This window comes from Syngnathoides biaculeatus, chromosome 3 (assembly GCF_019802595.1).
Source record: "Syngnathoides biaculeatus isolate LvHL_M chromosome 3, ASM1980259v1, whole genome shotgun sequence".
Lineage (NCBI taxonomy): Eukaryota > Metazoa > Chordata > Actinopteri > Syngnathiformes > Syngnathidae > Syngnathoides > Syngnathoides biaculeatus.
In genome coordinates, this window is record NC_084642.1 from 16,728,549 (window position 1) to 16,745,322 (window position 16,774).

A 16,774-nucleotide genomic window follows, 5' to 3' on the forward strand; every position below is an offset into this window, starting at 1 on the left:
GTTGTAATCAGTTAAATCCCGAATGACGGCTCCATAATTGCACGCAATTATAGCAATTACTCTCAATTACACAATCAAGACTCCGGCGCCATTATCAGCCCGCTTTCACACGCGAATCGCGTGGTTTCCTTCCCACCCAGGGTTCGAACAACGAACTACCTGTGGCCTATACCATCTCCTCGCGTTTTAAGAATGGGAAGCGCAATTCCCCTTTAAACCAGGTGGGCTGAGCTTAGCCCCCCTCGCTCCTATGGCAACCCAACCCGATCATGCATATTCACACGCGTTCGCCTCAACGCGCCTGGTCGTTCGGGCCGGATGGATGAGAGTGATGTCAGCGCGTGAGCCCCGTGGAACGCCGCGTGCGTGTTTCCCATCGTGATCGTCGCCTCGACGACGCCTCGGCGAGAGAAGGGAGCCTGCTACTGACCCCCGCAGCCCACCGTCCCACCTCCTCCTCCGCGTCCCTCGCATGACAGGCAAAGGTGACTTTCAGACAGTTACACTACCCCCATCCCCCCCACCACCACCCCCGGCCCCCACCTCGCCACTTTTGCGCGCCATGCAAGCCGAGAGGCGCAAAGATGTGCGCGGTGGCCGAGCGAACCGCCCAGGCTGTGCGTGAAGAGGACGCACGCGATCTGCCAGGTAGTCGAATCGTCATTTAAAGGGGGGCCAAAAAATGTGCAGTTTATTACATTAAGTGCCACCTCCGTCAGCATCCTCAGAAGCGGCGAGGCGAGTGTGTCATGCGTTGCAAGCTTTCAGGGATCGCTCACAAGCAGATCAGAAGCACCACCCGGGACTGCGCTCGCTTTGCCCACCAAATCTGGATTCATTCCGTTTTCACTCCGTGTCATAATGGACAGGTTGCATTCGTCCATGCGTAAACGGCTCTACAGTTTGCCCCAGCACATTGGACACAAACCGTCCATCATGGGCGATGGAGAAGACGCAGACACGGACACGCGGAGGAAGAGCATCCGGATGAAGCCGTTGCCGTCGCCCACCTCCGGTGGAAGCTGCAGAGGTATCGGGGAGACCAAGAGCGGCGAGTCGCTCATCATGGAGACCGACATTGGGAGACCGATGAAGACCAGCTCCAACGGAGACTGCCGGAGGTTCCGGGGTAGCCTCTCGTCCATTACCAGCCGCCATGTGCACGACTCCGACTCGACAGAGGAGAGGCGCCTCATCACCGAGGGGGACGTCACCCCGAGCGAAGAGAGCCCGCCGGGAGCGATCGGTGAGGGCGCCACGGAGCAAGGTGCGCAAGGGGCCGGCGGAGGTGGCGCTTCCACAGGCGGCGACGACGGCGCACCTCCGCGGGAGTCCCAACCAGACGACCCGACCGGCTTCATAAAGTTGGATGGAATGGATCAGATCCTGCCTGACGATGAGCGCTTGTACCAGGCCGGCTTCATGCACCGACAGTTCGGAGCCATGCTCCAGCCTGGGGTCAACAAGTTCTCCCTGAGGATGTTTGGAAGCGAGAAAGCGGTGGAGCGGGAGCAGGAGCGGGTCAAATCTGCCGGCTTTTGGATTATTCACCCCTACAGCGATTTCAGGTAAACAGAATGCACAGCGTGTAGCCTTGCTCTTTTGATGCCTTTAGATCATACAAACCTTTTTCCGAACAGTGGCCATTTTTTATTCACTAGTCATATATAAATATATATATATATATATATATATATATATATATATATATATATATATATATATATATATATAGTTGGGGTTTTTTGAGCTGCTTATCCTCACGAGGCTGCCAGGAGTGCTGGAGCCAATCTGAGCAGGAGGCGGGGTACACCCTGAAACACCCGGTTTCCAGCCAATCGCAGGGCACATGGAGACAGACAATAGTCGCACTCAGAATCACACCTAGGGAGAATTCAGAGTCTCCAATTAATGCATGTCTTTAGGGACGTGGGAGGAAAACAGTGTGCTTGGAGAATATCCACACAGTCATAGTGAGAACATGCAAACTCCACACAGGGCCAGGATTTGAATCCCAGTCCTCAGAACTGTGAGGCCAATGCTCTTCAGCTGGGCCACCATGCTGCCATATTTATGTAAAATGTGTGTGTGTGTGTGTCTGTCTATAGTAGCCTATATAATGTCAGTTTTATTTTTCTAGCAGTGGTACAGCATCACATCAAACTTCTGAGGTTGGTGGGTAGCAGCCTTCTTGTGAGGAGTTTGTATGCTGTCCATTTGCTTCCGTGGGTTTACCCCGAGTGCTCCAGCTTCCTCTCCTACATTCGAAAAAGAAATTAAATTAATTGAACACAAAATTATTCGTAGGTGAATGTGAGTGTGAATACTTTTATCATTTATCTGCATGTACCCTGCAAATGGCTGGCAACCTGTCAAGGTATAGTACACCTCTCGCTCAAAGTCAGCTGGGATATCTATCTCACCTGCAACCAGTCATTTTAATCGGTAAAGAAAATCGATGCATAGATGTTTTTTTTATAGCAGTTCTTCTGAGGTTTTTTTTTTGTTAAGAAAGTGTCAGGAAATGGTCTTGCGGTGCATACCGTCTATTTCCCCATTTGCACAAGGTTTTCCAACATGGCTTAATGCAGTGCACACAAAGTTTCAGAAACACAAATAGATGTGAAGAACAATTTACAAAGAAAGCATTTTAGATTAAACCATCTATGAGTCATATCTAACAGGAATCAATTGCTCAAGCCGCCAAGCTGAAACATCGACATTCTGTGTATTGCCAATGCTTCCATGTCTTTCATTTTAAATTTAAAAACATTAAACCTGTTTTGGGTGCAGAGTACCCTAAATATCCAACAACCAGCTTTCTGAGCGAGTGTATGAAACGAAGTATAAAGAAGTCCGGCGAATAAAAAGAATATTGTCTAGTAAGTCTCTTCTTGATAAAGAAGCACAGATGGAGAGAAGATGCTTAGATTATGGTGCAAATTACTGAGAACACAGACTTTACCAAACGGGGATTTTAGCCATATATGTGCGACGAGAAGCTGATTATTCATTTCTACCTGACTGTTCTGAAAAATTCTTACATTTGGGCTTGCGACGAGGCCAGCACATTCCATTCAGAGCCAATTCACTTCACATTTGATTTTTTTAAAGCACATTGTATTAGGATAAATAGCAGCAGTTTTCTTTTACTATCCCGATGATGCCTTAGTGCGGTTAAGTTTGGTTTGGGCATATGCATCTTGATTCACGGCCACGTGGAGCCTCTGAACAGCTTGGAGAGAGTGCCATTAAAGATCTCTATTATTTGAGATTGTTCTGCTTTTGTAATGCGCTATGCATTTGAACATCATCCGACTCATTTAGGCACCAGTCAGATACTGTACATGCTTATTTATTGGCAAATACATCAGTGATGTGACAGTGAAATAAAAAAAAATCTATAGTGTGGTATAGAGCAATGAAAATGTTTTTTTCTCTCTCCCTTCGTCTTCTTTCCACGAGCTCGTTTCCTGTAGCTCGGTAATTAAGGAGGGAAATATTTAATTACAGCTCGTGTCAGATTTAGTTCACTGGTGCTGCTATTCAGTGGAGCTACATTGTGATTCTTGCACATCTCTCACCTTTCACACTGAATGTTGTCTTATTAGCACGCAATTGGCTGTGTAGAATCCTTTCATAGGATCCATTTCGTATCACTTTAATAAATTGTCCTGGAAAATACTGGAAGCTGAGTTGCTATCTTGTTACCGTTACTTTCCAGCTGTCTTACTGTCATCAATTTACTGAATGTGTTGGCAGTAAGTTACTGTAAGAAAATACTTTAAAAAGTTTATACAATACAAAAGTGACAGTATGGATGGAGTTCTGAGGTCATGCACCACTTCGTACATCCTCAGTGAATCATTCCAAGTAGGATAACCAGATATTATACTCAAGTAAGAGTACTGTTACTTGACAAAAAAAAGTGACTCAAATGCAAGTAAAAAGTAGTCCTCCCAAAAATTACGTAGGAGTAAAAAGTACACAGTGAAAAAGAATCGCAAGTGCTAAATAGCGAGTAACTTCATATTTTTTAAATCTGTGATAAGTATAAAATGTGAATTCTGATATTGCTGTGTGTTGTGTGGGTGTGTACAGTGTGAGCAAGTAGAGCAAATATCCCAAAAGATGCACGTTTTACAGTTATTTGCAATAAAGTAGCACTAATGTAGGCCAACATGTACAGCTAAAGCAACAAAAAAAAAAACATCTGCAATTAACTGTGAGGTGTTTTCTCAAATTAGAAATTGGTTAACATATTCACGTTTAGCCAGACAGTGCCAGATAAACACTCAGATACAGTACATGAAAGTTAAACACGAGTAACGTGCTGGTGCTTGAGTAAAAGTGCTGTTTGCAGTATTAAAACTACTTTGCAAAGTCCAATTTATCCAAAACGCTTTTTGAGTAGATCTCATTGAGTAAATGTAAAATGTTACTCCTCACCTATGATTCGAAGTATTGTGCAGTATCTTGGTTTGGGTCACTGACCTGAAACATGCGAGACCTTGCAAAAGCAGCAATTGGCTACTGTTTCTACACCTCTGCAATAAGCTTCTTCCCACAGAAGCATTCGATGCACACCATGTGTATATACTGTAATAGACGCAAATACAACACTGCTTTTCTGCAACGGTGCCGCATTGCTAGTGTTCAGTATTTCTACACAAAATATTTGACTCATCATTCTTTCTTGTATAAATGATACGTCTGTTACAGTAGAAAATGTGAATTATGGGCATGCATTACTGGAATGGTACACATAGACATTTCCGGAAGTAAGAAAGTTTAGCCAAACAAAGGCGATCACTTTGTCACTCTTTTTCTCTGTATGGTTACTCTATAAGGACTGATAAGTGAGGGCAGACCGGATTGGCTCTGCAAAACTAAAGGCAGTTAGTTCACCAAGGCGAATTCATCTCAACACCGACTTAAGAACCTCCCGTCCCCCTGCACGCACGGCGTTAAAGTCGGCTGGGGTAAAGGGGTAGCTTAACCTTTTAACTGGAGAGTCGGTCAGGACATTTCTGCCGATTAGTCCTGCGGATAATCCGAATCTGACATTAGCAAATACCATACAGTAAAATACTCTCATCAAATTTGACTGTAATTATAGTTTCCACTGTATCATGGGAATTTGGTTGACGTCACACAATATAAACAGAGTTGGTGATTTTTTTTTTTTTAACATAATGGTTTTATTCATTGTAGTGGTGAAGAGACACACAAGTAAATAATTTTTGTTTGCGGAAGAAGTTGGCCTATTTGAGCAAGCACAAGAAAATACACAGTAGTACCTAATGCAGCTGGTAAGTCACTAGGTAACACAGTGAGCACACATCAGAATTGGCCAGGATGTACACTATCGCACACAACCCGCATTCAGGTTTTGATGAAAAAATGGAACATAAATATCATGCAATTTTTAAAAAGACACACATGCAACGAACCTTGGGTAACTTAAAGACACGTCGCGTTATCAGGGCCGCCTCCAGAAATGTTCGGGTGGGCATTTCCGACGGTATTCGTGGATGGATGACAGGTTGTCCGTAACCACTCGGCGATAGGGGTGTGACCTTTCGGCTATTTAATGAACTGTAACTGATGCTAAGATCTTTGTGACGGACTAGTGAGTGGGGTGGCCAACAGATTCACACGGGTGGTCGTGCCCATCCTTGACTAGCCTCTGACGGCGCCCCTGCATGTTACATTAATCCTTATGACTCATGAAAATTAAGGATTAACGTCGTGAGTACGGCAACAGTGCAACGTCATGTTCCACTGCACCATGTAGCTAGCTCCAAAGTTCTGTTGTGTTCAAAGCTGATTCTAGCATTCAGAGCCTCCACTATTTTGTTTTCTCACAGAAAATAGTCAAACACAATACTGCATTTTATTGTGAAAAACAATAAACCGGTGATTTCACAAAACAGTTCTTGAAATAGTACTTTACATTCAAATGACACATTGATAAAATAGTGTACACTAATTTCACAATGATATTCTCAGGACAGTAATTTATTGTGAAATATGATCAGAATCAGAATCATCTTTATTTTGGCAAGTATGTCAAAACCACACGAGGAATTTGTCTCCGGTAGTTGGAGCCGCTCCAGTCCCACAATTGAGACATTTTAGACATAAAGACATTGCGAGAATAGTCACTGAGCAATACACGGCTACCATCAAACTAGCAATAATGGTACAATTTTTTTTCCGGACAATTTCACAAACACTATAATTATGATAACATAATAACAAATAGTAAGGTTCTTTCGGCTTGTCCTTTTGGGTCTATATGTTGGCACAATTTTTTTTTTTTTTTTTTTTTTTTACACTGGATGTCCTTCCTGACGCAACCCTTCTCAGGGAGTGGAGGCCCCAGTGGGATACGAACCCACAACCCCTGGTTTCCCAAACCAGTGCTCTAACCACTGAGCTACAGGGCCTCCCTACACAAATAAATAATATAATATAATAATAAAAGTGTAAAAATAAAAGCGTAACATATTTTCCGCACTATAAGGCGCACCGCATTATAATGCATACTGGATTATAAAGCGCATAGAGTAGATGCTACAGTAGAGGCTGGGATTACGTTATGCATCCATTAGATGGAGCTGCACCAAAGGCTCAATATTGATCCATATATGAGGCGCTCTGGATTATAAGGCGCACCGTCGGCTTTTGAGAAAATTAAAGGCTTTTAGGGACGCCTTATAGTGCGGAAAATACAGTACTTGTAATTGTTTAAGAAGTTAATTGCAAGAGGGAAGATTAAAATGTCTGATGGTTTTAGTTTACATTGCTTGTTAGTGCATATTAATCGAGGGAAAGAGCTAGAAGAGATCACAACCAGGACGTGGAGGGTCCGAGAGGATTTTGTCTTAGTTCTGGCAGTATGCATGTCCCCCAGGGTGGGTAGAGGTGTACCGACTGTCTTTTCTGCAGTTTTCATTGTCCGTTGCAGTCGGAGTTTGTCCTTTTTTGCAGCACCTCCAAACCAGACTGTGATGGATGTACACGGTACTGATTCGAGGACCGCTGTGCAGAACTGTCTCATCAGAGACAAACAAACACTCGCAAGGCCCGGTTAGAGATTGTGGATAGATCGGACGTGGTCCATGTAGCAGAGTGTGTTCAAGCATTAAATTAATCTCGAGGCGAAATTTCAAATTGATATACAGTATGTTTCTGTGTTTTTGCACCATTATTTTTACAGTAATGGCCATCTCTTGACAGAATTTTACACGATTGTATGCAAATATTTCCAGAATATACAGAAATGTCGAACAGTGGCGTATACGATAATTCGCAATAGTTAAATAAAGGCAACTGAACTGTTTGTTGCAGACTTTTCAACTTGAAGGAAAAAGGTTTCTTGTGTTTGAAAGTTTGGACTTTTTATTAGATTTGTCTCCCTCAAAAAAGTATGCAAGTAATAAAACACTTTCATCTCCCCAATGAATGAGGTAAATTTTTTACCATAATGCTCCATCATAAATGGCTTTATTTTTGACATAACTGTTACGTCTCTTGTCAGTGAAAAAAAGAAAATGGTTTAGCAATTGGACTAAATGTGGGACAGGTGACTAGAGAGTGTGAACTCCAGCAATCTGTTAGTGGCATGGCTGATCCATGCGCAGGGTCACAGAGTGGTGGTGGTGGTGGGTGGAGCGCATCCCTGTTGTCATTAGGGAAAGAGGTGGGACACACACTGGACATCTTGCCAGTCCAATCCATCTATAGAAGTGACACATACAGACCAATAACCATTACCTACAGGGTTGTAGAGGGTCATTAAAAAAAAAAAAAAAAGCATTTTTATCAAAAGGTCTTGTTTTATGACCCTTTACAATGGAAGCCCAAGAAAATGCATAGCAAACGCTATCATTTGGTTGCAACAAGTCCCTTTGAATTATAATAATTCTTTAATATAATATGATGATCCATCCATTTTCTGCCCCACAATGGTCGCAGGGAGTGGACGTGGGGTACACCCCGAACTGATTTCTACCCAATCGTCGGGGGCATAGAAACAAACAACTATTCGCACTCACGTTCATGCCCAAGGGCAATGTAGAGTCTTTAATCAACCTACCACACATGTTATTGGATGTGGGAGGAATCTGAAGTGCCCGGAGAAACTCCTGTAGGCACAGGGAGAAAATGCAAACGGCACACAGGCAGGGCTGGGACCTCAGAACTGTGAGGCAGACGCTCTAACCCGTCAATGCCGCAGATATAATACAATTATTAATTAATAATTAAGAAATATGATTCTATAATTCCAGCTATGTGGGAACAGTATGGGAAAGGTGTGAATGAGTTATTCAACAATTGGACAAAAAAAAAAAATGAAGATGTGGCACAGCTGGAAAATGTTGGCCTCACAGTTTTGAGGTCCCAGGTTCGATCCAGGCCCTCCCTGTGTGAAGTTTGCATGTTCTCCCCGTCCCTGCGTGAGTTTTCTCCGGGCACTTCGGTTTCCTCCCACATGCCAAAAACGTGCAACATTAATTGGACACATTGTGAGTGCGGCTGTTTGTCTCTATGTGCCCTGCGATTGGCTGGCAACCATTTCGGGGTGTACCCCGTCTCCTGCCCGTTAACAACTGGGATAGCTGTGACCCTTGTGAGGATAAGCGCGAAAGAAAATGGACGGATGGATATTGTAGCATGTTTTTAACTGAGAAAACAAATTATCAGTATAAGCTGCAAACAAGCTAACAAATAATCAAACTAGTTCTCCACTAAACCAATCCTCAATGGTGGAAGGCAGATGGTGAGATAACAAAAGGTTACTGTGAGCTGGAAATGCAAAAACAAAACAAAACAAAACAAAAAAAACGTTTGCCCTCTCAACTAAACTCCCACACACTCAGTCGTCCAATTACAGATCTATGAGCAGCTGTCTTAGATTTGTAGTTATTGACAGTGAGTAGGAGTGCATTGATATGATGGCGTTGACCATGTTGGCTGCAGTTATTTTGGCCCACCACTGTTTTTCCAAACATGGCATAAAAACCATTAGAATCGATGACAACAGCTCAGCGGCACATTTCTAAGCCTATTAACCACCGCTGGTCCGTGATGTCGCTCCGTCGATCCAGCGGATTGCACTCAGCAAACACGGAAGGGCTCGTCATTCTACGCCACCTCGGCCTACCAAGCACAGGCGTTTCCCACCAACGCCGCCTCCCCCAGGTACCTTGTCACCATGGACATAACTCCCTCGCTGTGAAGTCAAACGATAATTGTTTTCCACTGTACTGCACTGCAAGGGTAATTTTTTTCCATCTACATCACATTTGTACGATACGTACAAATACTATACGATGGTACATTTTTTATCTTAGCTTTAACATTTTACTCCACTGTATTTTTATAGATACATAAATATTTGTCTTTAAGCAGGTCATATATTGTGGAATATTCATCCATTTCTTTGCCGCTTATTCTCACAAGGGTCACGGAGAGTGCTGGAGCCTAGCTCAGCTGTCAACGGGCAGGAGGCAGGGTACACCCTGAAGTGGTTGCCAGGCAATCGCAGGGCGCATGGAGACAAACAGCTGCACTCACAATCACAGCTTGGGGCAATTTAGAGTGTCCAATTAATGATACTGTGGAATATTTGTCGGCAATTGTATTCACTCGAGAGAGCATAGATTATTAACCGAATCGAATCGTGGGGTTGCACTGGAGTTTGAACCGGTCAAAATTACACAGATGGCCATTTTGGTTGTTCTTTTTTCTCACTGTTTGACCCCTTTGCTCTCCGCACCTCTCTTGCTCTCTTACTCACTGTGTTAAATGTCACCAGAGAGGGTGATTTAGGGCTCGGGGAGAGCGTCCTCATACTGAAAGGTCAGAGGTTTGGCTCTGGCCCTCGGTTTTGAAATGTCTTTTTGAGCGGGGATGCAGAAATAGGCTGTGGCGCTGCTCTCGCTGCATGCAGATGATGCACGTGTGACTCGCTCAGCAAGATGTTGAGATTAAATCGCACCAAGTGAGTCGATCCTACCCCCCCAAAAAGAAAAGAAAAAAAAAGGTGAACAAACTTGATTGGGGTCAGATGGAGGATACGGGGCTCTGTGTTTGGCTGTCGAGCAGTTCGGGGTGTACTCACCACCTCTCACATAAAGTCACCTGAGGATAATCGATTCTGAGAATTGATGGATGGATGGATGGATGGATGGATGGGTGGATTGATAGATGGTACAGACAACATAATGATTACATAATCATTAACCGATACGGTGTATTTGTTTTCAATAGTAACTTGACTTTTGAGTTCAATTTGTTACATGATTAAGCTCGTAAATGGATATACAGTACTCAATATGCCTTGGTCCAATGAGATCAAATGCTAGAAATTGCTGCCAGACCCCGAAAAACCACCCATTTTTAAAAATGATTTTTATGAGAAACATTATAAGATAGAATTTCAAGAAATATTGTAAACCGTTTTCATAAAGTTTAATTACTGTATGTTGGGACAAGCCAACCAAAGCACAGCTTTCCTGTTGTACGTGTGCCTTTTGGGGTGAGGCCTTGTGATACAGGAATCGATTATCAAAATAGTTATTGATTAATTTGATAAGCGATTTATCATTGTACCTTACTTGGAAGTCGCAACAGAAATGAAAAAAGAAATTGATTAAGAGATACCTCACAGCTCGAAAAACCTGTATTTGGGTCTCTCGTGGCATGTGTCAAGGTATCATTGCAGTTAGAAACTGTTTTTTCCATTCTGAAAATAATGGAAGAAGAAATGATCTGTTCCAGTCCTGTGATCGCTCTGGACGCTTTTGCAGGACTGTGGTTTTATCATATAATTTATAAATTATTTGTCCTCCCACCACACACACACACACACACACACACACACACACACATATATATATATATATATATATATATATATTATATATATATATATATATATATATTTGCCTGGCAGCAAGGTGGGGCAGCTGAAGGGTTGGCCTCACAGTTCTGAGGTCCCGGGTTCAATCCCCGCTTGTGTGGAGTTTGCATGTTCTCCCCGTGCCTGCGTGGGTTTTCTCCGGGCACACCTATTTCCTCCCACACCCCAAACACATGCGTTACCGGTAATTGGACACTAAATTTCTCCTAGGTGTGATCATGAGCGCGAATAGCTGTTTGTTGCTATGTGCCCTGTGTTTGGATGGCTACCAGTTCAGGGTGTACCCTGCCTGCTGACCGTTGAAAGCTGGGATAGGCTCCAGCACACCTGTGACCCTTATGAGGATAAGCGCCTCAGAAAATGGATGGATGGATCTTATTTGCCTTGATTCTCCGACCTTGTTGATGTTGCACACGTCACCTGAGATTCAATGTATACATTTTACAGTACATATACCATAGCTTTGTTTTGCTTTTTATATTGATGTTATTATTTGTAAGCGGCTCGGAAAATGGACGGATGGATGTCTTTGGTAGCGGGCCCTTGAGTACTGTAATTTCATTCCTCTGTATCGTCTTCTTCTTCTTTTCCTATCGGCTTGTCACGTTAGGGGTCGCCACAGCGTGTCATCTTTTTCCATCTGAGCCCATCTCCTGCATCTTCCTCTCTAACCCCAACTGCCCTCATGTCTTCCCTCACCACATCCATAAATCTTCTCTTTGGTCTTCCTCTCGCTCTTTTGCCTGTTCTGCTGCCATCATACATGTCCTGTACTATTTTAACATACTTCTCTGCCACACCAGACTTACACATGCAGTACCACAGTTCCTCTCTTGGTACTCTGTCATAGGCTTTCTCTAGATCCACAAAGACACAATGTAGCTCCTTCTGACCTTCTCTGTACTTTTCCACGAGCATCCCCAAGACAAATAATGCATCTGTGGTACTCTTTCTAGGCATGAAACCATACTGTTGGTCGCAGATACTTAATTCTGTCCTGAGTCTAGCCTCCACTACTCTTTCCCATAACTTCATTGTGTGGCTCATCAACTTTATTCCTCTATAGTTCCCACAGCTCTGAACATCCCCTTTGTTCTTAAAAATGGGAACTAGAACACTTTTCCTCCATTCTTCAGGCATCTTTTCGCCCGCTAGTATTCTGTTGAATAAGTTGGTCAAAAACTCCACAGCCATCTCTCCAAATTGCTTCCATACCTCTACCGGTATGTCATCAGGGCCAACTGCCTTTCCATTTTTCATCCTTTGTAGTGCCTTTCTGACTTCCCCCTTAGTAATCATTGCCACTTCCTGGTCCTTCACTCTTGCCTCTTCAACTCTTCCTTCTCTCTCATTTTCTTCATTCATCAACTTCCCAAAGTATTCTTTCCATCTATTTAGCACACTACTGGCACCAGTCAACACATTTCCATCTCTATCCTTAATCACCCTTACTTGCTGCACACCCTTCCCGTCTCTATCCCTATGTCTGGCCAACCTGTAGAGATCCTTTTCTCCTTCTTTCGTGTCCAACCTGGTGGACATGTCGTCATATGCCTCTTGTTTAGCCTTCCCCACCTCTACCTTTGCCCTACATTGCATCTCAATGTATTCCTTCTGCCTTTCCTCAGTCCTCTCCGTGTCCCACTTCTTCTTCGCTTTCCTTGGATGACTTCCTGTATTTTGGGGTTCCACCACCAAGTCTCCTTATCCCCTTTCCTACCAAATGACACACCAAGTACTCTCCTGCCTGTCTCTCTGATTACCTTGGCTGTCGTAGTCCAGTCTTCCGGGAGCTTCTGCTGTCCATCGAGAGCCTGTCTCACCTCTTTCCGAAAGGGTGGACAACATTCTTCCTTTCTCAGCTTCCACCACATGGTTCTCTGCTCTACCTTTGTCTTCTTAATCTTCCTACCCACCACCAGAGTCATCCTACACACTACCATCCTATGCTGTCAAGCTACTCTCTCCCCTACCACTACTTTACAGTCAGTCATCTCCTTCAGATTACATCGTCTGCACAAAATATAATCCACCTGCGTGCTTCTACCTCCGCTCTTGTAGGTCACTATATGTTCCTCCCTGTTCTGGAAATAAGTGTTCACTACAGCCATCTCCATCCTTTTTGCAAAGTCCACCACCATCTGTCCCTCAAAGTTCCTTTCCTGGATCCCGTACTTACCCATCACTTCTTCATCGCCCCTGTTTACTTTACCAATATGTCCATTACAATCTGCACCAATCACAACTCTCTCGCTGTCTGGGATGCTCAGAACTACTTCATCTTGTTCCTTCCAGAATTTCTCTTTCACCTGTAGGTCACATCCTACCTGTGGGGCATAGCCGCTAACCACATTATACATATATGTTTCTTTCAGCTTGTCCCTTTCGGGGTCGCCACAGCGTGTCATCTCAGATGAACGCACATATATGTTTGGCACAGTTTTTACGCCGGATGCCCTTCCTGACGCAACCCTTCTTAGGGAGTGGAGGCCCCAGTGGGATACGACCCCCAACCACTGGTTTACCAAACCAGTGCTCTAACCACTGAGCTCCGGGGCAACCACATTATACATAACACTCTCAATTTCAAATTTTAGTCTCATCACTCGATCTGATACTCTTTTCACTTCCAAGACATTCTTAGCCAGCTCTTCCTTTAAAATTAACCCAACTCCATTTCTCTTCCCATCTACTCCATGGTAGAATAATTTAAACCCTGCTCCTAAACTAACTACTTTTCCACCTGCTCTCTTGGATGCACAGTATATCAACCTTTCTCCTAATTATCATGTGAACCAACTCCTGAGCTTTTCCTGTCACAGTCCCAACATTCAAAGTCCCAACACTCAGTTGTAGGCTCTGTGCATTCCTCATTTTCTTCTGACGGATCCGGTTTCCTCCTCTTCTTTGTCTTCGACCCACAGTAGCTGAATTTCCATCGACGCCCTGCAGGTTAGCAGTGCCGGGGGCGGGCGTTGTTAACCCAGGCCACGACCGATCCGGTATGGGATTCTTTAGATATCCGCTATTTGTATGGCACAGTTTTTACGCCGGATGCCCTTCCTGACACAACCTTCTGCATTTATCCGGGCTTGGGACCGGCATACAGATTGCACTGTTTTCTGCCCCCCATAGGGCTGCATTTGCCTCTGTATGTGTTATGCATAATGAAGAAGTGACAATAAAAGCACCTTGAACCTCGAGAGCTGAAAATGTATCACGTGTCTCCGTCCGTTGGAGTGTAGATCATTGCATGTTTTTCTCCTGCTAACAGTGCCAAGACGAGACACACCACTTTTAATGCACCATTTCACCAGTAAATTAAACTATAATAGAGCATTACCAAGCTACCTCTCTAAGGAAGTCTGCCATTAGTCGTTCCTCAGCATTAAAGTGGGAAAAAAAAATCAGAAATACTGTAATGGCAAACTAAGACATGAGGGGGAATAGCGTGCCATGCCAGAGAGATGACATTGCATGTTGAGACAACTTTCAGAATGTATTTGAGTTTTAATGCGCTGAGGGGGAAACTTTGGACACCTACATTCTCCAAAATCAGGATGAGCACGGGACAAGATGAGTCTAATTAAACTCCACTGTGATCTGAGTGGGACCTTTTTATTGGGGCCGCAGAAGAGAAGGGTCGTCGTGACTAAAAGTTTTATTGCGATGTCTGCATCAAAGCCTTAGCACTATAAGCTCAAATTAGAATGTCACAAGGAATCACGTAGTCGTCACTGTGCCAGAATTCGGCAGAAATCTTCCCTTGTCAAGTATTGTGTAACACTAAGAAGCGGGGAGGAGCGGTATCCAGCCAGAGAAAAAGACGGATTAAAAATGGCATCATAATCCAATCTACAGCCTCATTTTCCACATCCAAAGCCCAGCGTCCGCCTTCCCTTCTGAGTGAGCATCTTCCAAGTGAGGAGATGTGGTCAGCGACCTACTGACACTTAGCAACCCCCCCACCAACCCGAAACATGATTCTTTTAAATGTGGAAGCTTTTTAAGTCCACATGGACGATAAATATGCTGCTGATTGGAGCTGCCGTTTCTGTCCCTCTGCAGCTCCGCATAAGCCCTGCTAAAACCCATCAGTGTTATATTCCTTAGTTATAAATATTGACATTTAATACAGTGGAATCTTTGAGGCTCCAAAATGCTGTTTGGACTTTGATTTGTTGAAATGTGAACTGATTTGATTTTTAAACCCATATATGTGCATTTTTTAAACGTTGTAACATTCTTAACTGTCACGTGTGTAAAAATAAGATATTAGTTGACTTGACGGGTACTGTGTAAAAGGCCAAGTGTTACTTTAATCCAGATTCCTCTGCTGTTATCGCTTGCGTGATTTGGTCCCATTGTAGTTAGTAAAGAGTGAACTAGTGGTTTGGATGTCAGTAGGACCATTGTGAGGCTGATGGTGAAAATCTCGGGTGAGGCCTTCCTTTGTTTTCCATACTCTACTCATAATTGCGTGACTCCTCTCACTTCAAACCCAGAGCATATCATCCCAGTGAGTGTCCACCTCTGTCGGGTGTCTTGCAGCCCAAGGTTTGTGGGTTTGACCCCCATTTCCCCTGATGAAAATAGCCTTAACCATACTGGAATGATAAAACCAAAACTGCACCTATGATGAGCTAACCTGATGAGACCCATCTGCCATACACACATGTTCTGGACATCAATTACAGTCAAACAAATTTTGAAATACATCCCCAATCCTTGAATGGCTTGTATCAATTGTATTTCATCAGAATGGCGGATTTGTGCTGAGCATTTCTGCTTTGGTGGTCATTCCCCAACCTTCCTATGTGGAGTTTTCATCTGCCTCCTGTGCTTGTGTGGCTGTCTAGCTACAATATCTCCCACAGTCCATGCCAGACTAATGTAAACAGTAATATATGTGTGAGGGGTTGTTTGTCTACGTATATGTGCCTTGCGGCAGGCCGGCGAATGGGTGCGGCCTATCCCTGGTTCTAGTTCATCTTGAATATATTTCAAGACATTGTTGTTTCGGCTTTTAATCTCTTCCATATCAAAAGCATCCATGCAGCATTTCTAGTTGATACCTTAAAATTATACAATACAATGTAAAGTAGAAGCTGGGAGCACGAGTATGGCATATACTACCCATCCATCCTTCCATCTATTTTCTGTATCAGTTATCTTCATAAGGTTCATAAGGGAGGAAACCAGAGTACCTGGAGAAAAAATGTCATTGCATGGGAAGAACATGCATACGCTACATATGCAGGCCCGGGATTTAAACCCTGATTGCCAGAACTGCGTGCCATATGTACTGTTCACCGTACCTCCACAGATACTATCAATTAAAATAAATGACTGATGACTCAGGCTACAGTGACAGGGGTTAGCACGTCTGCCTTCTAATATTTTTGGTTGGAATCTCAGCTCGGACCCTCTAGTGTGGACTTGCCCCACATTCCCCAAAAATACATTCTCGGCTATGTCAAGCCTCTAAAAATTGTGTGTCTGTGTGAGGGTTTGTTACTCTATATGTGGTTGGTAAGCATGTTCAGGGTGTAGACTCCATTCCACCCACAACCCTAATGAAGACAAGAACTGTAAAAGAAAAAAAAGGATGGATGTCGTTAGTAAGTCTCATCAATTTTGGATAACTTTAAATGGCAAATATGCACTATCGATGACCACCAGCACACACATTTTACAGTAGTCCCTCCGATATAGATTAAAAAAAAGAGAAACCATGTGGTTGAAAAGAATTGGTTCACTCCTGTCAATGTAAGTGTCTTCCAGAAAAGAGTGTGCAGGCGGAATAAAAGGCTGCTGAGGAAAAGAAGACTTTGCAGAGAG

General features: G+C 43.7%; 1 protein-coding gene and 1 non-coding gene across 2 annotated transcripts in view; one reads left to right on the plus strand and one right to left on the minus strand.

The window, feature by feature from the left end:
* Positions 1-514: 514 nt before the first annotated feature.
* hcn4 (hyperpolarization activated cyclic nucleotide-gated potassium channel 4) overlaps positions 515-16,774 on the plus strand; it is a 118,223-nt gene continuing 101,963 nt past the window's right edge. The window contains exon 1 of the mRNA XM_061815179.1: positions 515-1,568. Coding sequence (XP_061671163.1) covers positions 862-1,568 — 707 coding nt within the window. The 5' untranslated portion in view covers positions 515-861. The remainder of the gene's footprint in view (positions 1,569-16,774) is intronic.
* Positions 6,380-6,452, minus strand: trnap-ggg (transfer RNA proline (anticodon GGG)). Its single transcript has one exon. It is a non-coding gene; the product is annotated as a tRNA-Pro (tRNA).